Source organism: Homalodisca vitripennis, unplaced genomic scaffold, assembly GCF_021130785.1.
Source record: "Homalodisca vitripennis isolate AUS2020 unplaced genomic scaffold, UT_GWSS_2.1 ScUCBcl_921;HRSCAF=3880, whole genome shotgun sequence".
Classification (NCBI taxonomy): domain Eukaryota; kingdom Metazoa; phylum Arthropoda; class Insecta; order Hemiptera; family Cicadellidae; genus Homalodisca; species Homalodisca vitripennis.
Genome location: NW_025777027.1, coordinates 14,848 through 40,181, shown reverse-complemented (window position 1 = coordinate 40,181; position 25,334 = coordinate 14,848). Strand labels below are relative to the sequence as shown.

The 25,334-nt window shown below is 32.4% G+C and overlaps 1 protein-coding gene across 1 annotated transcript; it reads right to left on the bottom strand.

Annotated features, from left to right (window-relative positions):
- Positions 1–8,251: 8,251 nt before the first annotated feature.
- On the bottom strand, positions 8,252–25,085 carry LOC124371075 (adenylate kinase-like; the record flags this gene model as incomplete). The annotated part of the gene is given in 8 exon segments (XM_046829387.1): positions 8,252–8,469; positions 11,049–11,094; positions 11,097–11,165; positions 11,939–11,950; positions 11,952–12,107; positions 19,879–19,997; positions 22,083–22,200; positions 24,960–25,085. Coding segments are annotated over 8 exon segments (753 nt in total), but the record flags the coding sequence as incomplete, so codon positions are not given.
- Positions 25,086–25,334: the final 249 nt, after the last annotated feature.

The following is a 25,334-nucleotide window of genomic DNA, read 5'->3' as shown; positions in this document are numbered from 1 at the left end:
AGTAAATTTTATCTCCCACACAAGTTTAAAATCCCATCGGATGGTTTTTTATAGTACAGTAACAAAGGTATCAGGGATTTTTAGGAAGAATATAGAATACAGGTTCAGTCATTCTCAAAGGATTAAATTACAATCCAATGCATTAAACTAGTCTATAACAGGTAGAAAATAGATAACTAAATACATTTTACGTCTCATTTAACGATAAAAGAAGATAACGTTTCTACCAGTATTCTTATTGTCTATTTTACCTGCCAACTAATTTAACCCTGGGCTCAATAGATACCAATTCTTCACTCTTTTAAAGCACTTTTGAGTAACTATTAGATTTACATTTATCTAAATCAAAAAAGTATTTTGTTCTCATTCTAGGGCATAACCTAATATGTATTTCTGGTGAAAAATAGTTGCTACCGTTTTATAAACTCCTTCCATTACTTCTCCTTTTCCTCCTCCCATGTTCATTATTGTTGAAAGTAATATTTTATTAATTTGTATGGTCAGTGACAACTTGCAAATCTAAAATAAAATTATTACCATTTAAGAATACATTTTAAATTGTGAGATTCAGCAGTGGATTTTACTTTCTTGGGCTCCTGGGCCCAATGTAATTTTCAGCTTTCTCTAAAAACTTGTTTGTTTAAAAAAATGTTTCTACCAAAAGTAATAAATTCGTAAATTTATTAGTCATTTTTATTAAAATTTGAAACACATACTACTATTTTTTTGAATGACCAAACAATGAAAAACGTCACGTGTGCATAACAAACCAAACAATCAATCACTACACATAAACTTTTCTCGTTTTCCATAACAAAAATTGGCGTTACCAAGGTTTCTAATTTACATTGAAACTATTCAGACATTATAATTTACTTTAATCTTGTAGTTTGCACCTCCTTTAGGCCTGCATCCTAGGCCTATAGGTAAATCCGTTAATCAGAACGATAATTGTAGGTACTTATTAAATTGGTTTGTACTTATATTAACGTCTTTTTGAGCTTACAAGCCAAATACATAAAAAGGTAATTTATATATATTTTTTGTACCTTATAAATGTTTGTATATTCTTGAAATACTCCCATTTTAAGACCATGTTTCCTTGCTTTACAGTGAGACAACTGTGTAAATATGTATAAATATTTTACAATGTGTTTTATTTATTACATTAAATCACTATAATGCTTTTGTAAAATGTAGTTTTCTGTACCAACTACCACACAAATTCCAATGAGAACATTTCTGGCTACACTTTTGATGTTATTATTAGGGTACTCATTAAGGCGGCAAACCAGAATTTTGCTACAAACAGTTGGAGAGGCTGGTGTTGCAAAGGAAGCAGCGTACGTTTTCTACCCTTAGTCCTCCAGTGCCTTTAGAGTCGTCCTGGTGATTGAAGACAATGGATCAATAAATAGCACCCAAATGTATACAAGGTAGAAGTACATCAGTCCAAGTTTTTGTACAAATCTATCTCATTTAATTCGTGAAACGCCCTGTGGTGGTGGTACACAGGCAGCTAAAATACAGAAATGAAATTTTTAAATCCCCAGGGCAAACAAAAAAATTGTGTCAGCTTACGAAGTAATTGAATAAAATGACGCTCAGCCAAATTCCTTGGTTGGACATGCACCATCATAGAACTCATTCTTGTCAATGTTAAAAATCAAGTTTACATGCAAAATTTAAAGTCTGCAGGTGATTTTAAACAAGATATCTAGACACATGATACATTCACATTTTTGCTCATTGTGAGGTTATATAGCAGTTTTATTATAGTTAAAGAATAAAAGTTCAGATGAGGTAGGGAGACAACTGCAACACAAGAGTGTGCTGAAATTAGATCTTGACACCAAATTTAACATTGACTTTCACTCTATTATTTTTTTTTATTGTATGAAATAAATACGTGTTAATATGTCACATGTTAAAATCTCATGATTATACTCACATTATTTACATTTTGTTTTTTTCTTTTTTTTCCTTCCTGAGGGAAGAGGACAGTTTTGTCCCCGCAACTTAGTCCCTAAAAGGACCTTTGCGCCTTCCTTACTTTAATTTGTGCCCTCAAAGACCGAGGCTTTTGCAAAAACCAATCAGATTTAAGGGCTCCTGTTCTCTAATGTCCCCTTGGGGCTGAGGAAATATGCTCCCAAGTATCTTTTCCGAGTCTCTACGATGGCAGGACAATCCAACCAAATGTGCTCCGCTGACTCCTCCTCTTCTCCACAGAGTCTACATTCGCTGCTCCGACTAAGGCCTACCTTCAAAAGGTGCTTCCTCAGAGGGCCATGTTCTGTCAACAATCCTAATATCAGTCTTATTCTGGTCTAGGAGAGCTGTCCACCCTTTTGCGTAAGGAGAGATAAACATTTTGGATATTCTTAAACCTGAGGCTCTACTCCAATGCCTTGTTTCTTGTCCTCTTTTCCCAATCTTTGACCAGAGCTTTAATGTTGGAGAAGGCTATCCACAACCTGGCTCAGGCCCCACCAATGTGGATTCTGCATTATTTACATACTTACTTATTATGACATTTTCTCATTGCTATTATAGTTACCTGTAAGACCAATGTAAAAATATTTGTTAACGCTCTACTAAATCCTGTTGAATGACGTGCATCATTGTCGAACTCAGTGTTGCTAATATAAATTAAGCTTAAAGCAAAATTTAAGGTCTGTAGATCAGTTCATTTTTCAAAATATATTGTGGACAGACAAAAATATAATTCTTGCAGTCCCACGAGTGATAGCCTTCACTAACACTCAGCCAATAAATATTTGTCAAATTATAATAGTTTTCTACAGTAAAAGAATAAAAAAGGTAATAAATATTACTTGATACTTAAATTACGTTTTCCAAGGTGAACACATTTGTTCATTTGAGTTAGAAATAATAAAATGATATTTAAACATTCTCACTGATGAAATATTTCATGTAGAAACTCTGATTCAGCACATCGAAGTTTTATTTAACATATTGACTATGGAAAATGTGATTGTGCATATTTGCTGAGAATATCCAAGATCAGTAAGTTTATTGCCTCATTGAAGGTATTATTACAAGAATTAGAGCTAAAACATGTTTAGAAATTGTACTTGAGTTTAACATGCTGACTGTGGTACATGCCATGTTATGAGCTGGATGTTGAGACAACTAAAGATCACTCAGTATAGAACCGCAGTGAAGTTGTTGGTTAATTACTGCTGGGTAATCAATCGAATCTTCTTGATTGGGTTATGTCCAGATAACCATGATAGAGGTATATTTTAATATAAAAACTATCTTATATCACAAAAGGAGATAATTTTTGATCATTCAAAAGGGATATAAATGTCTGTGATAAAGTTTAACTATGAAATTTGAGCGTGGGTACACCTAAAAGCTTGTATGAAGGGGATATTTCGTTCTGGGATAACATACAAGAGAGAAATCTGACTCCCTCCTTCTGGACAGCATGGAGTAAAAAAGTAGTATAGCAGAAAATAGGCCAAATGAATCTATGTACTTCCTAACGAGTACATTTTAAAACACTGCTCTTTACATGTACTGTAAGAGCAGTTACCTGAGCTTTGCAACGCTATTTCATAATCAGTAATAGGGTCATCATAGGTACAGTTTAGTGCCGATGGCCGAGCAGTCTAAGACGTTAGGCTGTGAGTCTGAGTTAGAGATAGCGCAGGTTCAAATCCTGTCTGTGACCGAAGAACTTTTTATCACCATCGACCTCGTACTATATTGGACTCTCCCCCTTATTCTGTTTGATAAAATCCTTGCACAGGCCAGTAGACCATGTGGGTGGGCCAGAATAAGGCATAAAAGGTACCCAGTAGGGATCACTTCTGGCTGGTTTATACCTTCCAGTTAAACCCAACACTGGGTACAGCAAAAACTGATGTGTCACTTCAATCTGGGCAACCTTACGGATGTCCAGGAGCGGCACATCACTAACCGCAAATGTCGAGATTCTGGGGTTCATGGGCAATTCGATAGGTCTATTTTACTGTGGGAGATAACTGTTGGAGTTGGTGGGGTTTGTTCCCTAACCTCAGAGGTTCTTGCTAAGCCTCAACAAGGGTGTGCCACCCCCTGCCTACTTTGACTGGAGAGGCAGGTTCAGAGCTGGCCTCCCCCTTCTTCCGGGGAGACATTACTTTGGAGATGTAGTGCACTAATTCTTCCTCATGAATCTCGATAGGAGGCAGCCCCTACTCCCTAACCTTACCCATCCTGTATATCCTTTCACTCCGGAAGCAGCGCAAAAGTTCTAAGTGCAATTTATTCTTCTCCTAAGAGAACAAAAAGAAAAGGCATAAAAGGGAGGGGACAGTACACCATTTCAAAGTGACATAGCACTCGTGGGATAAGTGATAGCTATTGGAAGATATTGCAATTTGAATTTCCATGCAAAATTCTATGATTTTAATTGGATAGCTCAAGAAATTTCATTAACACTTGAATAATGAAAGAACTAACTTAACTTTAGGCCAGGAAGAGGAATTCTAAAGTAGGTGTCTGTTAGCTTTCTTAGTGAGAACATTTTTGTTCCAATATGAAGGAGTCCTATGATAATTTTTGAAATGAAGGAGGCATATTCGAGGATCATATTACTTCAGCGTTTATTTGAAATTTCAACACAATCGTACATGGTTGCTTTAATGTGACACGGCACAGAAATTCAAATCACATCTAAAAATATTTGCAATTTAATTTAATTTCTAAGAAACACATCTACCTATTTTGCAGACCACCCACCTTACGGCTGTCCATGTTTGAATCATCGGCTTCCATTCTTGAAAGGAATAAAGTATCACAAAACATGATACAGTACAGTGAAGTTCAGACTCTCTAATCCCTGTACTATATTATCCTATTTTTTCGTTGCAGCCTGGAAATAATATTAACTAAGAGCATATCTGGTTAGATTGTCCTGCCAATCTAACCATGGACGTTGGATTTTGAGTCTGAGGTAGAGATAGCGCAGGAATCCTGTCTGTGACCGTTGCACTTTTTATCAGTACCATCGACCTTGTTACTGTATCGACTCTCCCCCTTATTCTGTTTGATAAGATCCTCGCACAGGCCAGTGGTCCATGAGGACGGGCAGAATAAGGCATAAAAGGAGATCGGTTTATCCTTTTATTAAAAAAAAATCTTAGAAACTCGGAAAAGATTCCTGGGAGCATATCAGCCCCAAGGATATCAGAGAACAGGAGCCCTCAAATCGGATCGGTTTTTGCAAAAGCCTCGAACTTTGAGGACAGAAAATTAAAGTAAGGGAGGTGCAAAGGTCCTTTTAGGACTAAGCGCGGCGACAAACTGTCCTTTTCCCTAAGGAAGGGGAAAAAATGTTAAAATAATATCCAGAATAGAATAAAACTGTTTTGAATTCGTCACTGGTGTGATGTATAGCAAAACTTCAGTAATATTATTGTCATTGCTGTTTGCAGTACTCTACTATTCTCGACACGCTAGAAACTTCTTGTTTCACGGGAATAAATATATTTCCTACTTTTCTAATATTTCGTTTAAATCTTATTAGAACAAAACAAATCAAATCTGTCCCACCTTCATCAGGTAATGTGGTTAACAATGAACATTTTATTGTAATGTCTATAGATGGCATATTATTGTTTTCAAAACATATTTGAAGCATTACTGTTGATTTTGTTAATTATTTTCTAATAAAGTATTGTTATTGGAATTGAGTGCAAAAGCCATGGCATCGAAAATCATCGATCAGATATATATTGGAGGTAACCATGTATTGGAGTACTGGAATCAGTTTACATAAAAAATCTAATTACATTCAAAAGGATCTATCACATAATAACATGTGTTTGCCTGCAATGCATTTCTTATAGGCATATTCATAATTTTCAAGCCCAGTGGGACAGAGGCTTGTATATGAACCAAATTTTCATGTCGCTAACATTCATAGTTTTTGCTAGACAATGATGAATCAGTCAGAACATCTCATTTTATGTATATGAGGATAGAAAATAACCAGATTAATATTGGTAGAGCCACAAAATGAGTGCAATATGGCTGAATATTGCACAGCCGGTTACATGACTCCTCCACCCACCCCTCCTCGGGTTTTGTCTGGCTCCTATACTTATTTTGCTCGAAGCGCCAGTCATAAGCAGTTAAACCTTTTGCCTCTGCAATGGAAAAATTTTGAGTATCCATAAAAAGCAGCGAGTGAACATCATATTCCTTTTCAAACTTGGAAAATGTACAGTGAAACATTTTTAATGTTTCAACAGGTGGACGGTGACAGCTGTTTATCACAAATACAAATTTTTGAGTTGTTTAACGATTTAATAATGGTTACGAAGACAGGGTGACAACCACACGCATTGGCAGACCCATCGTTATCAAAAACTGATGCTAACATTGAAAAGATCGGTAACCTTGTTCGGACAGATCGTTGGTTAACTATCAGAGCAATGTCTGAGCTATAAGGAATAAACAAGGAAAGTACTACGCAGATTATTTATAAAAACGGAACGATTTGTGGAAAAACAAGTCATGGATCCTCCATCAAGGACAATGCTTCCGGCTCACAAAGCTTTGTCAGTGAAGACGTTTATGACCAAACACAACATCCCCGTCTTATCCACCCTACTCACCTGACCTGGTCCCCTGTGACTTTTTTGTTCCTTACAGTTAAGTCAGCTTTGAAAGTAATGAGAATTGAGACAGTAAAAAAAAAAAGCTACGGAAGTCATGAACAGGATTACGGAAAACGATCTGCAGCATTGGTACACACGGTGAATATTTTGCTTGGAGCGGTGTAAAAATCGAGGAGGGAAGTCAGGGAAGTTACCATTGAAGGGGATAACATCAAATTGTAAATATCTGTAAATAAAATTTGTTTTCAGTCTCAGACCAGTTATTTTATTATATAAAAAAGGGATTAATTTAGAATTTTGTAATATCAATTAAAAACAAATCTAATTAATACTATTACATAAGTAATTTCCCAATTAGACTAATTAAACACTACGACTAGTGGTGATAAAATATAAATTAACAACAATTTAAATTATTTGGTTGATCAATTTATTAGTACAAATATAATAGTGGCAGGGCAGATAGTTAAAGATGATATGTTACATAGGAATATAATTACATGTTCTAAAATAAATTGGGGAGGGGGGATATAAAATCACCTAAAATAAATTTGCTTTCATGATTTAAAATAATTCATTCAAATAAATATTAGAAAAATTTTTAAAAATTTTCTTGAATTTCAGCGGTGAGTATTAACAAAAACACATTCACTACCAAAGGTTATAAGTGTGTCAGGTAACCTCATTTACTGCATTATTTGGTAGTCAAAGTGTTAACATAACACATTCACTACCAAAGGTTATAAGTGTGTCAGGTAACCTCATTTACTGTATCATTTGGTAGTCAAAGTGTTAACATTATATATTACAGCTATAATAAGTGTTGAAATAACACATTCACTACCAAAGGTTTTAGTGTGTCAGGTAACCTTACTTACTGCATCATTTGGTAGTCAAAGTTTTAACATTATATATTACAGCTATAATAGTGTTGAAACAAACACATTCACTACCAAAGGTTTTAGTGTGTCAGGTAACCTCATTTACTGCATCATTTGGTAGTCAAAGTTTTAACATTATATATTACAGCTATAATAGTGTTGAAATAACACATTCACTACCAAAGGTTATAAGTGTGTAGTCAAAGTGTTAACATTATATATTACAGCTTATAATAGTGTTGAAATAACACATTCACTACCAAAGGTTATAAGTGTGTAGTCAAAGTGTTAACATTATATATTACAGCTATAATAGTGTTGAAATAACACATTCACTACCAAATGCAATATGTACTATCACACAATCAGTCACATCGTTGCACGATAGTTAAAGTATATAGAACATAGTACTGAGTAGTTGTTAGAAATAGAAAAATTGAAAGACTATACTTTATTTTTGAACTGTATATTATTTTGTGACAATACTAAGGAACTACATTAACATTTTAAAATTAAAAATAATATAAAACATGCATAGAAGATTAAACCACCTAATCTAAAACAATTTTAGTATAAAAATCAACATAAAGTTTTGGATTTTGATTTCAAAAGATGCAGTATGTAGATCTAAATTAATATAAAAAGTATGATATGTGTTTTATTATTCAGTCTGTATATTATCAGTTTTAAAACAATTTACTTAGCAAAAGGGATAAAAAATTTAGTCATTGATTAACTATGATGAACCAAACAAATTTTTTATTTGAAATCCTAACTCCCTTTTACCTATATTCATTTTCAAAAATAGAACATTTGAACACTCAGACAAAGACGACTCGGTCCTTAGCTTTCCTTGATGCGTTGTTTAGTGCACAGTTTAGTGAATATATTTTCGATATACTTGAAAACCTCTGTAGCTGGCAATGAAGCATCAACTTTGTGGTGCAAACCTGAAAATGTACAAAATTCGTTTTTAAAAGTGTTTGTTAAAGCAAACATTCTAAACTATAGGAGGGTTTAAGGACTCGTATACATTTTCGATATTAGCTACAAAATTAGATTTCAAAATATCATAACCTACATTTTGTTATTAATTTCTGCCTCAAAGAGATATTCTGGAATGCTTGTTTAGTTGTGTAGATGAGACACCTCAACACTATTTCTTTCCTAAAACACAATTTAGCAATCCAAAATATGTGTACTGTTGATCAGCTGTTGTCCATGAATTTGAAAATTCTGTGGATTTGATATACAGCTTCGACACCTTACTAGTTGTAATATTTTGAAATTCAAACTTTCCAAGTGTACCTTTATTTTCAGATCTGTTATTAATGTTTTCTTGTTTTAAATTGGTAGTTTGAATCAAAAGTACAAAATCAACAATGAAACTGCTTTAGAATTTTATATTTTATCTGATTCTTCTGATCCAACGGATCCTGAACAAGAGTTCTTACTAATATTGTGTATTACCAAGCAACACAAAACAGAATTAGGTAATTAAATTTGATTTGATAATTTGGTAACTAAAATCATAAAAATTGAAAAATTTTGTTTTGGAAATTTACATTTTCCATAAAAAATGTTGTCTAAAAATTTGTTATAGCGTTTCATGTTATAGCCAAGATCATATATAAGTCAAAACAAAATATTTTTGCTTTATTTCAGTAAAAAAAATGCCAAAAATTCTTGTTCTTTAAGTTTTTTAGTAACATTAGTTTTTTAGTAAATTAATATAATTTTATAAACTAAACAAAAATTTTTGTCTTAATTATTATTAATACCTAACTCAGATATCTGAGGAACAAAAAAACCAGCCTTCCAGAAATGGGAAGAATTATTCTTTTTTTTATAAAAATGCGAAGTATACAAATTAGCCTTAAATAAAGACAAAGTAGATTGTGTGAAAACAGGCCTCAGATAATTCGAGTTTTAAGAGGGTTAAAATATATTAATTAGAGCAAAACATCATGAAAGATTCATTAAATAACACGCATTCAATGCAAACTTCTCAAAATCACGTACAATACAAAGCACATTGCCACCAAATACTTTGATAAAAACCACAAGATTGCAGCACCAACTGGACAGCAAATTTCTTACATGTTTTCAACCTATAACGCCCGAAGTAACAAAAGATAACAGCTTTCATTATGAAAGAAATAGCTGATAAACGGAAAACGGAGAAACTTGGGCGGGTTTCTTCAAAAATGTGTTCCACGATATATATTGTATGTGGATGTTGGTAGTTTTACTAACGTTGCAAGATATATCTCAAGTTTGCCAGATTAAGGTTAAAAAGAAAAACCGGTCACTACTTAAAAGAAATTGCTAATTAAATCAAGGTTAAAATAAATAACATAACACTTGCAAGTCTGTTGCATGCCGAAGTTCTGACAAATTAAGTGGAACCCTTTCAGTGCCTACGTCCAGGTAACCAAACATTCAAAACCATATAATACATTATATTTTTACACATATTTTGTATAAATTTGTGGTAAATCTTAAGATCAGCGACTACCGCTCCGATCGCCGTAATTTTTTGCACATACTAACACAGGTTAACGTAATTTCGCCGAAAATAATAGTACCGATTATCACCATAGCCGTTTACCCTCCCCCAAAAAAAATTTTGAAAAAAATAAAATTAAAAAAAAAACCTGACTGACAGTGCATTTATTCGTTTTTTTTGTGTGTTATTAGTTCGTAGGGCAGTAGTCCAGGTACTACTTCTAGTATAAACTCGTCTTATCTTATCAGTGATAAACGCACGCCGCTTATATTTTGCCTGTAATGAAACCTGCGTTAGTTCTATCTGAGTTTTGTGTGTGAAAGCAGTCATAGCGTGATCTGGGCTTGGACTTTGAAAGCTCGAGTTAATTTTTTTTCTAAAAGAGCAAGCAGCGCAAAGCGCTGCGCAGCAGGCAAGCATCCCGTGATCTGAGTTTTGAATAGGCAAGCTAGGGTCTTTTTAGCGTGTGACAAGAACCATCGCACGCCATTTCAATAACTTCACTAATTATTCCTTGTCCATGTGGGTTTGTTTGTTTACGTCTGGCGGTCAATCGAAGCCGTCCTATAGGTCACGTGATCCGTCCCGGCCAATCGGAAACTTTCCTGTTTGTCACGTGACTACTGTCAACTCATCAAAACGACCATGGTCGGCTATTGTTTTTAGTTTGATAGTAGAAAATCTTGTTATTTATGTTTACATAACACAGCTGATCAGAAGAGTGATGATCAAAATGGCCGGTTGTCAATGACATCGTATCCGAGATGTTTTGTTTTTTACAATTGTCAGTCTGCTGTTTTGGCGACTCTTCTGTTAGAATGTTGTGGTTACATTTTACGTTTCTTTATTCTTATAATATAACCAAATCGTGTATGTGTAATTTAGTCATATAGTGTTCTAATATGGATCATTGAAGGTCTCCACTCAGTGAAAATACTCTGAAGTTACCTTAAAGTTTACAGTTATAAATTTAAAATTTTTTTTATAAGTTTACAAATTTTTTAATAAGTTTAAAATTACCTTTTTGATTATAGTAGCTCACTAATGGCTTTGTTTGTTTATGATATTGTTTCTAGTCTCTTCTTCCAGAGCATCAACATTATCATCAGAACGGCGAATCAATGGCTCACCGGTGATCTGAAATTATTTTATACAAAAATATCATCATTTAAAAGAATCATAAAAGACATAATCTTATTTTAAGGAATTGTATTAATTCATCACTATATATTACTAATTCTTATACACAAGGGCCAAAGTGTCAATTTAATTTTGCTGTTGGTACTTTCAATGTCAGACTAATTAAGCATTAAAACAATGCTTTAAGGGAACATTAAAATATCTATTGGAATATCATGCAACAAGCAATAATGCTGGATTTTATTTTTTAAAAGACAAATTTCTCTTGAGGCTTGAGCGTTGAAAGGACTATATTATTAACCAAATAACAAACTAACATGACATTTAGTCGATAAATGTAATTGGAACCTATAAAAACATATTAATGTTACTTATATGACTAGAATAAGCATACAGCAAAACTCACACAAACTACAATATCATCTGAGGTTTGAAAGACATAACAGAAAACACAAGTGATATAATTCAACAAGTCCTGAGTAGATTTTGTGAGACAGATACCAAATGTTGCCAAAGACCATATAAAATTCACCTCCAAGTTTCTGACACTACGTACAGTTTTTTCATTGGACTTGCTACATGTACAGGGTAGAGGTGCTACCACGAAAGTGACAGAGAAGAAGTAATAAATTATGTGTTAAGAAACTATGAAGTTTACAGACTGGAGGATTCTCTATTTAACTTATCTAAACATTTCTGCAATACTGACTTGCATGTAAAATAATTCTACAATTAATTATGTTTGTATTTTCAAGAGTTCTTTTACCTACATCATCAGTCAATAGGTTTCTTGGGGGGATGAAACTCTTCATGGTAGGAGCGGCCGCTGGACGGGTGGATCAGTCTCCCCGTGATACGGCGCACCAGCAGACTGTCTGCGATGTTGAACTCTATCACGGCATCAAGCACTGACTTGCGGCGGACCAACAGGTCGTCCAGCTGTCAGACAGTAACATTTACCCCTAGATTAGTTAGATAGGATTACAAGCATGTTTACACACAATGCACATTACGGTGTTACCCGACAGGGACAAATCGCTTGATAACTTAAAGATCAGTTACAATATCGTACTAGATAATTTTAAAATCTGTGAAAGTTCATCTGAAAGCATTTTTTATTGTAAATTGACTGCTCTTAAATTGTTTCACTAATCCTCCTAACCAAGTCATTATTCAAAACCGAAGGCTACCCACTACGTGTTTCGTCCTATTTGTCCATCCTTTATTGAAGTGCCTAACATTCCATCACTCATTGTACCTCCACGTAAGAGGATACTGAATTTCGCCTAATTTGAAATTTCTTGCTTTAAAAAATTAAATAACAACGAATATCAACAGGTAGAGTTAGGTTATCATCAATGGTTTTAAAAAGGAAAAGAAAAAAGGCTCAAAACGTGCCTCTTTCATAATCTTCTTTTCCACTAGATTATTTCTTCTTTATTGTTTGAAAACTGTAGCTATTGATTTAGGTTTATTGCACGTCAATCGACAATTATCATGAATGTGTGCTCAGCCATTTTCTGAAATATTTTGTACAGCTGATCATTACTTGGTTTTCTTGACAAAATAAAGAGTTTCGCCAAATCTCCATTGCGGCTTTTACAAACAACACAAGATGGTACCCCTTTCATCATGCACGTGGATCTATAAAGTTGAATTACACAAAACAAAATAATTTAATGAAGAAACATTAAAATTGAAAGAGAAATAGCATTGCATAAAATGCTATACAGGTAAGAATTTTTTAAATAAAAATATTAGTTATTACATTATTTTTTTTAAATGATTTGTTCACATTAAAATTAAAAGTTTAAGTTACATTTTGTATGTAATATTAACAAAAATCCTGTAAAATACTGATCACAATGCTTATTTAACAACAGTATTAATAATAAAACTTGACCGATGGTAAATCAGCTGCTTGTTTAGTGCTATGAAACAAACTGAAACCCATCTAATAGAAGAGTAGGATCAACAACGCTCTTTTGCTTCAAGGGCACAATTATATACCTGTACTATCCTGTTATATACCTGTAATCCAACTTTTGTATTTAACAATGTTTGTTGACTTTCCAAAATATTGAAAAATTATTCAACATAAAAAATATTAAAACTGAGATAGATATTAAACTATTGCTAGCAAAAATGCCAATATTTTGTATTTTCAATGTTTTGCAAGTAGACAAAAATACAAAAAAGCCCTGAGCAGTATAATAAAAACATCTTGAAATGGTGGTTGGAAATTTACAAATTTTATTTTCTAAGTTTTTAAAATAACACCTAAATATTTGTTGGTTGTTGAAAAAATAACAGTATATTTAGAATAATAAAAAGTATATTTTCTCCATGTTTTAGTGTAATCATATAATTTTTTTAGAAGAAAAAAATAAAAAACAAAAAAAAACTGTTTTTTTATTTTGAAATTTTTGAGATTAGGGTAAAAATGATCACTACAGAAGTTGTAATTTTTTTTATAGCTGACAACTTTTATATTAAACGTTTTTAATAACATGCACTGTTAGGTGGGAAGTTGAAAATAACCATTTCCTCCCCCCCCCTCCACCACATAATAGACTACTTTGGTCCAGATTATTAAAAAACATGTAGTAATGATGTATTTAATAAAGTGCACTTTTTATTTTCTGTAAAAATACATTTTGGTTTTTAACATTTCTACAGCTATTTCTACTGGACCAAGATTGAAATACTATATCAACTGTTAATACTAACAGTCTTACATAATAATCTTTATGCCATCCAGGTACTATGCTTAATGGATAAAGTTAAAAAAAGCTTATAAAGCTTCAATTATCTAGTGAAAGCTTACATGATCTAGTCATAAATTAAAATGATGAAAACACTAACAAATACTGACTTTGGTACAAGTCACGGTCTATAATAAACAGATCAGATAAATAAATAACTAGCATTCTAATTCAATAATTTGTCTAAAGATCATACACAGTGTACAGAGTTTATGGTTATAAATGATCAGTGACTGCCCAATTTAACATTATGTGAACTTTGAACTTTTATGACCTTTAATATCTAACCTTGAGAAGTCACAGTATTTATAACATTTTTCCAATCAAACTGTAGTTTTATATCAAGTTCAAACTAGTATATAGGAATACAATTTTAATTTGGTACTTCAAACTAATTCAAGGCACAATTCAATTGCTGTTACAAGTATATGTTGGTTACAAGTAGACAGTCAATTTACACTCCTTACACAAGGTTAAAGTAACTACCATACAGATAAAAACAATAAAGCTGATAAACAATAATTAATGTTATGACAATATTAAGCCAACTTTGATTAAACTCAAAGGAGCCTACTAAAGCTAAGAGAATTAAAACTAATTTATGATTATTTTCAGCCAGCAGCACTAACAAGAAAAACCACTTTTATTAAGTAAAAATTTGACTAATTACAATAAAACACAGCCTAGCTTAATTTAATTAATTTATAATTATTAAAAATAAATATAAATACATTAACTACAAAATATAAAATAATCATTGAAAAACCAAACCAAGTAAATCTGATTAGATTAGGATTTTAAAAAGCTCTTTCAATTAAAATTGGGTTTCTAGACATTTGCTGAACAAGAAAACAACACTCAAAAAAATTTACCAAGATTCATAATCCTCTTCAAACCCCAAGAAAACTCCAACTACAAATAAATTAATGGTTTTAGTTTTCAGAATAACAAAACATTACAACTTTAGAATAGGTTCCTCAACCTATTACATTATATATATTACAGTACTCATAATGAACGGGTTTACAAACTTGAATAACTATTTGCACCTAATAACCGATTTGTAGACAAGGTTTAGAAGGATATCAGTGTTTCACTTGAAATATTGCACCAGCTGTCAATTAATAACTATTTGAATATTTAGACTGAAATAACAGGAAACAGACATATTTCCCATTAAAGGAAAAAAAATACAACACGAGTGGTAAGTGTAGCCCTATGTGCATAAATGTTCATGTATCACAAACTTTTATAACATACAAACAAGCTTTTACTGTGACAGACACAAAAACATTAAACCAAAATTTCAATTTGGAACAGTAATATTATTTTATTAACTTTTAATACAGTAACTATTTACCATTAGAACATTTTTTTATTTTCTGCCATGTTCTGTTCACAAAACTGAGATATATCTCTTTTGTGATTTAATTTTTACTTAAAATATTTGTATTTATAACTCAGTAAAAATTGGGGGTAATAATTTATTTCTGGGTGTTTCTAATTAAATACAGTTTTGTTTAGGATCTAAATATTTTTCTTTTTCTTTTAATCATAAGAAATTGAAAATATTTGAAAAACAGTTTTTTGTAGGCAACAAAATTGTTTTGTGCATTATTAGAAAGCCTTCGTTAATTTATATGATAGAGCAAATATTACTCAATAAAATATCATGAAACTATTGGAGAGAAATTCGAGAAATTTCAGAGGTACTTACAAAAAAGGGTATCACTCTCCCCAACTTAAATCAAAGCGAATCAAAAGATTCAAATATTTTTCAGTGGCTATCATTATCATGTCAGCAATGTTTGGAATGCTGTTTAAAAATAATATGCTCGTGGTGTCCCTGTTTTTTCAAAATGAAAATAATACAAAGCCGTGGGTAACTGCTAGTTTTTAATAAATTATGGTTGAAAAATCATTTGAGTTAAGAGGGTTTTCAAAATGGACTATAATATTTTCATTTATTAAATTAATTCCATTAAAAGTTCTGTATACTAGTTCACACTAGTTCGACCTTTGGTAGTCATCTCCTCCATTTAGTTTGGCCATAATAACTAATGCTGGATATCATACGATGGTTCTGCGAACTATGAAGTTAATATATTAATTTATAAATAATTAATATACAATTTCCAAATAAGAAAAGAGCTTCAAGTATGTATGAAGTTAATATTATTAATACTGAAAACAAATGAGAACAATCTATATTTTAAAACATTAAATGGCCCAATTCTTATGTAGTTGTGTTATGCTCAAACATCAACGTTTGTAACTATGTAAAATTACATAAAAATGTTAAAATGCAGTTGTAATGAGAATTAACGCTCCTCCTGTTCAAATACAGCAGAAAACCCACACCTAGACCACTTGTTTTTACATAAAACTGGTCAGTGGGGACAGTAATATGTGTATCAGTTAGGACAGTAATATGTGTATAGTGAAGACAACAACATTACAGTAATATGTGTATCAGTGAAGACAGCAATATTACAGTAATATGTGTATCAGTGAGGACAGTAATATGTGTATAGTGAAGACAACAACATTACAGTAATATGTGTATCAGTGAAGACAGCAATATTACAGTAATATGTGTATCAGTGAGGACAGTAATATGTGTATAGTGAAGACAACAACATTACAGTAATATGTGTATCAGTGAAGACAGCAATATTACAGTAATATGTGTATCAGTGAGGACAGTAATATGTGTATCAGTGAGGACAGTAATAGTTGTATCGGTGAGAACAGTAGTATGTATACCAGTGAGAACAGTGATATGCATATAAGTGAAAAGAGTAATACTACAGTAATATATGTATCAGTGAGGTCAGTAATGTGTGCATTAGTGAGATCAGTAGTATGTGTACCAATGAGAACAGTAATACTACAGTAATATGTGCATCAGTTAAGACAGTTATACCACACTAATATGTGTATCAGTGAGGACAGTAATACTACAGTAACATGTGCATCAGCGAGAAAAGTAATACTACAGTAATATGTGCATCAGTGGACAGTAATACCACACTAATATGTGTATCAGTGAGGACAGTAATACTACAGTAACATGTGCATCAGCGAGAAAAGTAATACTACAGTAATATGTGCATCAGTGAAGACAGTAATACCACACTAATATGTGTATCAGTGAGGACAGTAATACTACAGTAACATTGTGCATCAGCGAGAAAAGTAATACTACAGTAATATGTGCATCAGTGAAGACAGTAATACCACACTAATATGTGTATCAGTGAGGACAGTAATATAAGCATCAGTGAGGTTAGTAATACTACAGTTAATATGTGCATCAGTTAAGACAGTTTATACCACACTAATATGTGTATCAGTGAGGACAGTAATACTACAGTAACATGTGCATCAGCGAGAAAAGTAATACTACAGTAATATGTGCATCAGTGAAAGACAGTAATACCACACTAATATGTGTATGAGGACAGTAATACTACAGTAACATGTGCATCAGCGAGAAAAGTAATACTACAGTAATCAGTGAAGACAGTAATACCACACTAATATTTGTATCAGTGAGGACAGTAATACAGTGGAACCTGGCTAATTCGAACTTCTATAATTCGAAATCTTCTTTAATTCGAATATTTATATTGGTCCCTAGCATTTTCTATATAAGTAATGCAAAAATATCGTGGTTAATTCGAAGTTTATTTTGGATAATTTGAACTTTTTATAGCGAACCCGCGAAAAGACGCTGCACTCTTTCTAATCGCGCAAGGCCATTGAACACAGATCTAGCCACCCTCCCGCCCGGCCGGCCGGCTCGGCCCTATCCTTCCGCGCCTATTGTTTTGTAGACGTGACTTCGGTTGTCCAGCCAATGGACCAGGGGATCATAAAAAATCAAAAACAGTTTTTACAGACGTTTATTGGTTGAGTACATACTGACTGAAGATAGCGACGCCCTAAAAATAAAGTTAGACATTCTTCAAGCCTCTCGCATGTGCAAGAAAGCTTGGTACAAAGTAACGTCCGAAACGATCAAACATTGATTTAAAAAAGCTGGTTTTGTAAAAAAGGAGGACTACGGCGAAAAAGCCAACGACATTATAGCGGAAGCGGTACCTTCAGTTGACGGCTGGGAGGACGTTATTACTGACCCTGCCATCTCGTTTGAAGATTTTGTCAACGTGGATGAAGATGTTGCAGTATGTGGTGAGATAACAGACGCGGAGATCATCGCTGAAGTGCTCAACAATAAACAAGATGGCGACATGGCATCGGGTGACGAAGACGGCCAGTCATCAGTTGGGGCGGAAATAAACGTTCCGAGTGCGGCCGAAGCAGCACATCACATCATGGAACTTAGACGTATTTTTGAAAGTAAAAATGACGTAAGTGAGTCTATTTTCAATTCATTGAATATGGCAGAATCTTTTGTCACTTCCAAAAGACTTAACTTTAGAAAACAAGTGAAGATTTCCGACTTCTTTCGAAAAAATTAAATAATATTGTAGGCTACTGTATAATGTTCCTTATCACCATTCAACTTATTTTCTTTTATTCAAAAACAAATAATGCAATTGTGTATTTTTTAGATAATTCATGATTCAATTTTGCACTGTTTTACCATACTTTGCTTGGTAGAAATGCACAGAAAAACATACATTTACAACCATTCATGTTATTTTCAATAAAGGTTTTCAGCAAAGATGTAAAGTGCCATTATTTTAAGCCTTTAATTCTTAACTTTTTTAATTCGAATTTTTGGATAAGTCGAATTTTTTTATTGGTCCCTTGAGATTCGAATTATCCAAGTTCCACTGTATAAGCATCAGTGAGGTTAGTAATACTACACTAATATGTGCATCAGTGAAGACAGTAATATAAGCATCAGTGAAGACAGTAATATAAGCATCAGTGAGGTTAGTAATACTACAGTAATATGTACATCAGTTAAGACAGTTATACCACACTAATATGTGTATCAGTGAGGACAGTAATACTACAGTAACATGTGCATCAGCGAGAAAAGTAATACTACAGTAATATGTGCATCAGTGAAGACAGTAATATAAGCATCAGTGAGGTTAGTAATACTACAGTAATATGTACATCAGTTAAGACAGTTATACCACACTAATATGTGCATCAGTGAGGTCAGTAATACTACAGTAACATGTGCATCAGCGAGAAAAGTAATACTACAGTAATATGTGTATCAGTGAGGACATCTTCAGTGGCATGCTAACACACTTCAGATTTACATTCATAATTTTCGTCTCACTAAAAAAGGATTTAAATCTGGCTAACAGACTGTGAGTTTGTGCTGGAGCTCTATTATCAGTTTGGCAGACTACTCACACCATTTACAGACTCTATATCAGAATCATCCTTATCAGAGAAAGAGGAAATGGTATTTCAACCCAAGGTTCACAACTGAATGTAGCCAGATCCAACCTCCTGGCCACAAATACTGCTGCCACTAAACCCTACCAAATTTTTATATTTATGGCAGTCAACTCTCAAAAGCATAACAATAAGTAAATTAAATTTATTTCATCTTTTACACTATACTCAAAATTTTGATTCTCATTCTAAATAAATGTCATTTTATTAAATAATTTTTATCTCAAGAGCCAATTGAGATAAACTTACGATTGGTTTGTTATTGTAACAATAAGAAAAACATTTTAACTTGCACTTTAACACTAAATCATAATTTTAGCACTATAGAAATTTTAATATTAACTTTATAGTATTTTAAATAACAAATAATTACGATAAAAATTTATTGTGTTATAAAATTACAGAAAAGACAATATTCTTTATTCCAGTCAGCTAGCAATTATCTTAAATTTACTATACAATTCTGTTGTATAAATAAACAGGCTACTTTCAACATTACAGCAATAAATTTAACTATACCAGTTACCCAAGTATTATAAAAAATTAAAACCTACCTTCTCTGCCTGTGGTACTGTTCGAGGGAAACCATCAAGTAAGAAACCATTCTCACACTCTGGTCTGTCAAGATGGCTGTCAATGAGATTGACAACCAGATCATCACTGACAAGTTTCCCTGCAAAATCATCCAAACAATTCATTCACAAGATAACTGTTACAACATTCTCACACTCTGCTCTGTCAAGATGGCTGTCAATGAGACTGACAACCAGATCATCACTGACAAGTTTACCTGCAAAATCATCCAAACAATTCATTCACATAACAGTTGTCACAATATTTTCCTAGTGATGAATGATTACCTAAATCGATTCAACACAGGGAATATTCTCTGATTCTTGCAGTTTTAGCACAAACACATGAAGTTTTATAGATTGATTATACAGATAAATATGTCTGTGTGTATAGTATGAACATACTTCTGATAGCACAATAACTATAACCTAGAAATTTAAATTTCACATAGAATTTATTATTCTTTAGAATATTTGTAACTTAAGTTTAAAAATCATTAACATTAGAGAACAATATCTAAGGTTTTATTGCCATTTAAACTAAATTAATTTAAAATGTGGCATTTTGAGCCAAAACCATCACAAAAAGGTCTTTGAAAATTTGTTAATAAAATATCCTGAAAAAAGAGAATAATGCATAAAGAATATAAACTCTCAACACATTTTATAAAATAATAAAAACTTCATACAAACAGATGATTGAATTAAAACATCTATTGATGAGAGTCCCAGGTTGTAGCGCCAATTTGATGTGTGTCACCCCCACGTTGACTGCTGTAATTTGCTGAAAGCCCTCTACCTTGACTGCGTCAATTTGTTGTGGATCCCCTCCACGTGGTTGTGTCAATTTATTGTGAGTCGGTTCTTTAGTGTTGTTGACTCACCATGTAGTTGTACGCCTTTTTGTCACCAGTGGCACGTTGTTGTACCATGTTGCTCATCATGGTATTGGTCGCCATCTTGCCCAATGCTAGCTGCATTCCCTTGGTACTGCTTAAAACTTATTAAATTTGAATGTCTGTGGTGTTATTACCAACAACAAGTCTGTGTGTATCTCAGGTTTTAAAATATGTTAAGTAGTGATTAAAAAATTTAATATCACTTCATCACACTTTTTATAAAGGGGATATTCAAAGAAAAGTCAAACCAAGTGACCATGAGATTAATTTATTCCATGTCACACTCTCAATACATATTATAATTTCACTCACCTTGCAATGCTTTGATAATTTTAAAGACTAAAATAATATCCCATCCTTCATTAAAATTTCAATACACTATACAACAGATCACTACTATCCCAGGAGAATCAACACAACCTCCTTGCTTCAAGTCTGGTGAGAGAAGACCGAATCTCCGTATAAAACTACGGATACCGACTCAAAACAATACTCATCCCCTCTCTCGTTCAAATCAGCGTCTTCACGAATAAATATAATTTGATTCTTTTCTTATAATTGTCGAAATTTATCACGTTTACTATAATTAATCAATTTAAGTCTTTCTATTTTCTTTTTATTATTTTTTCAAAGCTTTTTATTTAAATTTTTAGCAACATGTGCTTTATGACGTCATCAATATACAAGTCATTCATCCCACAATTGGCTTTTCTGCGTAATTCTATTTAGCACCTTTGTAAAAACACGAATTTTGGTTATGTTTACTTCATTTTAATTAATCAAATCTTTTCCCGTATAAAGTTTAATATATTTCTTCGTTATTAGTTAAATAAACTTCAATTACGACAACATGTGATTCACTGACGTCACAGTCTGCCGATTCATTGACGTCACAGTCTGCCAATTCCCCGCGAATATTCAAATGTCGTAATTTGACCTGTTTACACAATATATGCAATAAAACCCGGATATCAGAACTTCAATTATCGAAAATCCAAGTTATCGGAAATAACTTGAGAAGTAGTGAAAACAGTTTCAGTAGCTTTAAATCGAGAAGAAACAGAAAGAATAAAGACATTTAGCATGGGTAACCCCAATATTATTTTGAAAGCACTCAAATTATTTACTCCATGTGCTGTCAATAGAGGACATCACTTCATCTACCTCAATGAAGAATCGATGTTCATAGAAAAGAATAAAAACCCCCTTCCTTACAACCAACCATGCTTCCACTAGCCGCGCTCTTAGAAATAACTGTACTATCATAGAGGGTCTATATTATTATACCTTCATCCATTACTTTTTTCAATTTCTTTCCCAGTTCAGACCCAGATGCAACTTCAGCTCTGAGCATGTCTCCGGTAGACAGATGACATACACAAAACTTGTCCTTCAGCAATGGAGCCTGGAAAAATAGAAAAACTTCAATAGACGAACCAAAGAAGAATAATTTGTCAATTACAATTATCAATAAGCTATTCTCTGTGTTTGAAGGGTACACGTTGTCGTGAAATTGTTAAGTCACCATTCCCACTGTCTCTCACCTTCCCTAGTGTATGGAGCATGTGTTTTGCAGTGCACCTGCTTTGTGCAGCTGTACAATTTAAGTGTGTGTTCTGACAGCTCTGTATTCTTAGGTAATGTGCTTAAATTTATAACAAATCTTTTTATTTTGTGCTTACTTAACATTAAGTTTATTAAATAACTGAAAAAGAGGATGGATTCCAATCCTCATAACATAGTTATAATTTTTTATATATACAAAGACTGCAAATGTCTGAAATTGTGTTATTATTTCACGACTTCCTAATATCTTCTAACAAAGTACTAACGTTATGGGGGGAAAATGAAACTTAGAAGGTTATTAACTAAAATGAACAAATTTAATAAATAATGCAAACTAATCAACCGTTTAACCTATACTAATTTTGAATGTATGTACGACTTGTTTACAAATTACATGGTATTTTTTTAGGTTATTTCTGGGTTGGCCCTAAACTCCCAATCATAAAAGTTACATAAAACAACACACAATGAACACATGTTTTCGTTAAAACACTAGTTGTACAATGTCTTCAATTTCTTTGTGAATTCTTCTTTCAGGACAGATGCTATTGGTTTCCTGAGACTGGAAGTGATGCGTGGTGCATGAGTTACGTAGTCTCTGTTTTACAATTCATTCATATATGTTAAAATACCTTGATAATTTTTTGTTTGTTTTTTGTTTTGTTTGATTGTATACTTATGATCTATTGTTGGTTTCATTCGGATCTACTTGTAATATTTGTAAAATTGGTGTTATACCGATGAAATAAATAAATGTCATTCCTTGCAGTTATTCCTCATACAAAATAATTTGTGTTGACTCTATGCCAAGATACTGTGTAACAGCTAGCAGCTAATCTTTTGTTTTTATTCACATATTTCACATTTGTTTTTATAAGTGATAAGAAGGTCAATTCATCCTTGTTTGATAGTATTTGTCAAACTCGTACTGTTATCCTTGTGGTGGCATCCTTACCTTTTAGAGTTTGTTTTATAAAATGTTACTTTGTACAATGTTCAAAGTGTTTTATTAGGGATAATCTTGCAGATCACAGCAATGAAGTAGGTTATGAATTACTGTACATATTTCTTAATTGTTATTAAACTTTACTTAATTATTGTTTTATTTTGTAACGGACACTACTGTAATTACAAATATTAAGTCTCTTATAATTTGACTTTTGTTTCCAGATACAACATAACAAAAATCAATTTTGGAAAATACTAGATAAATACCGGGTATCTAAATAAGATAATTTATTACAGTTAAATACTCTATCGACTTCAATTTTTACTATTAAAATGTATTATAAAAGGATTAAAATATTTCCAACCCTTCCAAAACTTAATTGTTTTCCATTTCATTTACTACTTTTAGCAAGCTAATTTTGAAAACAACAAATTATGTGAAATAAAGTAAACGTTTACTTACAAATTACATGTTTTTGAAAAAATGTAAACATGGTTATAGATGTCCAGAAAGACGATATAAACTAAAAATAATAATTAAAAAATGGGCAGATTACGATAAGCTGACCTGGTTTTTATATCGCTTATTACAATCATTAATACTTTATGTATCAAATAACAGAACTATCAATCAATATCAATGTATATAAAATACTGAATTCAGGTCACATAATTTAAGTTAATAGTTTAAACAATTATGTAATGTCATATATAATAAAGGAACCATAACCATTAACCAAAACATCTCGAAACAGAGAAAGACACAGTAAATAATCTTTTATTACTTACTGTGTATTTTGTACAGTTTTCTAAAGTTTACTATCTTTTTTTATTTATAAGATAGTTACTTATAGAACAAAATGTATTTAGAATATAATAATAGATATGTGTAGTTGGTGAAGATGATTTAGTCATTGTTCAAATTAATTACTATTGATTGATTATATCAATGATAATTAAATATCGTTTGATTTCAATGTAAAAAACTGGGCCCGCTTATCGTACTCTATCCATAATTACTAATCCAATAAGGACCAATAGTAATCCTGTGTCCCTATCCATTATTGATCCCTGTCATTATTAATTTCTAGACCTCATATAATCACATTGAACAATGTGACATTTGCATTAGTATACTTTTCTCATTGCAGCCATTTCTTGTTGGTCGCCCTGATATTCTTCCTTCTCCTATCTTGTTAATCTCTCATCCAGAACCCAATTCTCTAGTTTGCTGTTAAATGGGAATTAGGTTTAATTCAGGTTATAATTATTAATTTTTCAATACTTTTTAATGCTTTCTTCAGTAAAATTCATTGTAACATTAAAGGGGGGTTTTAGATTGTTTAGTGGGTGTCCCTGAAACTTGAATTATCAAACTTTCTTATAGGCCTAGCAATATGTACCTGATAGGTAGCCTAATGTAATGTTGAGGCCTGCTAATTCTCTGTTGACTACAAATAATTTTAAGGAAAGGTTTTAAATTATGTAGTTGTAAGTATTCACACAATTTTTTAATTAAATAATTTCTCAAAAAAATAAGTATGTAACTTGATAAGAAAATTAAATGAAACTTAAACAGGTGTCAACGTACAATTAAAACATTAAAAAGTATTGCATGTAAAATTAAATTAAACTTTAGAACTAACTCACTTGGGTTCCTTTGCCTGATCCTGGAGGTCCTAACAAAACAGCATTAATTCCAACAGGTTGTGCCTTTAATTTTTTCTGCGGGAAAAGAAGCTGAGGGAGCCATTTCAAAATAAAAATTTTATTAAAATATTACAATTAATTCCAAATGTTAATCACTATAAAAATTCAGTTAATCCATGTATTTCTCTTACTGATACATTTAACCTTCTGAGAGGTTAAAGGAAATGAAACAGAAAATGAACTATTGTGATCTCCTAAGTTCTTATTCTTCCACCCATCTGGCATGAAATGGAAGTTGCATGACATCTGCTGAGCGCTTGGGCTTTGCTTTTTGCTTCTGCTTGGTTAATCACATGTGATTACAGTAGTAGAAGA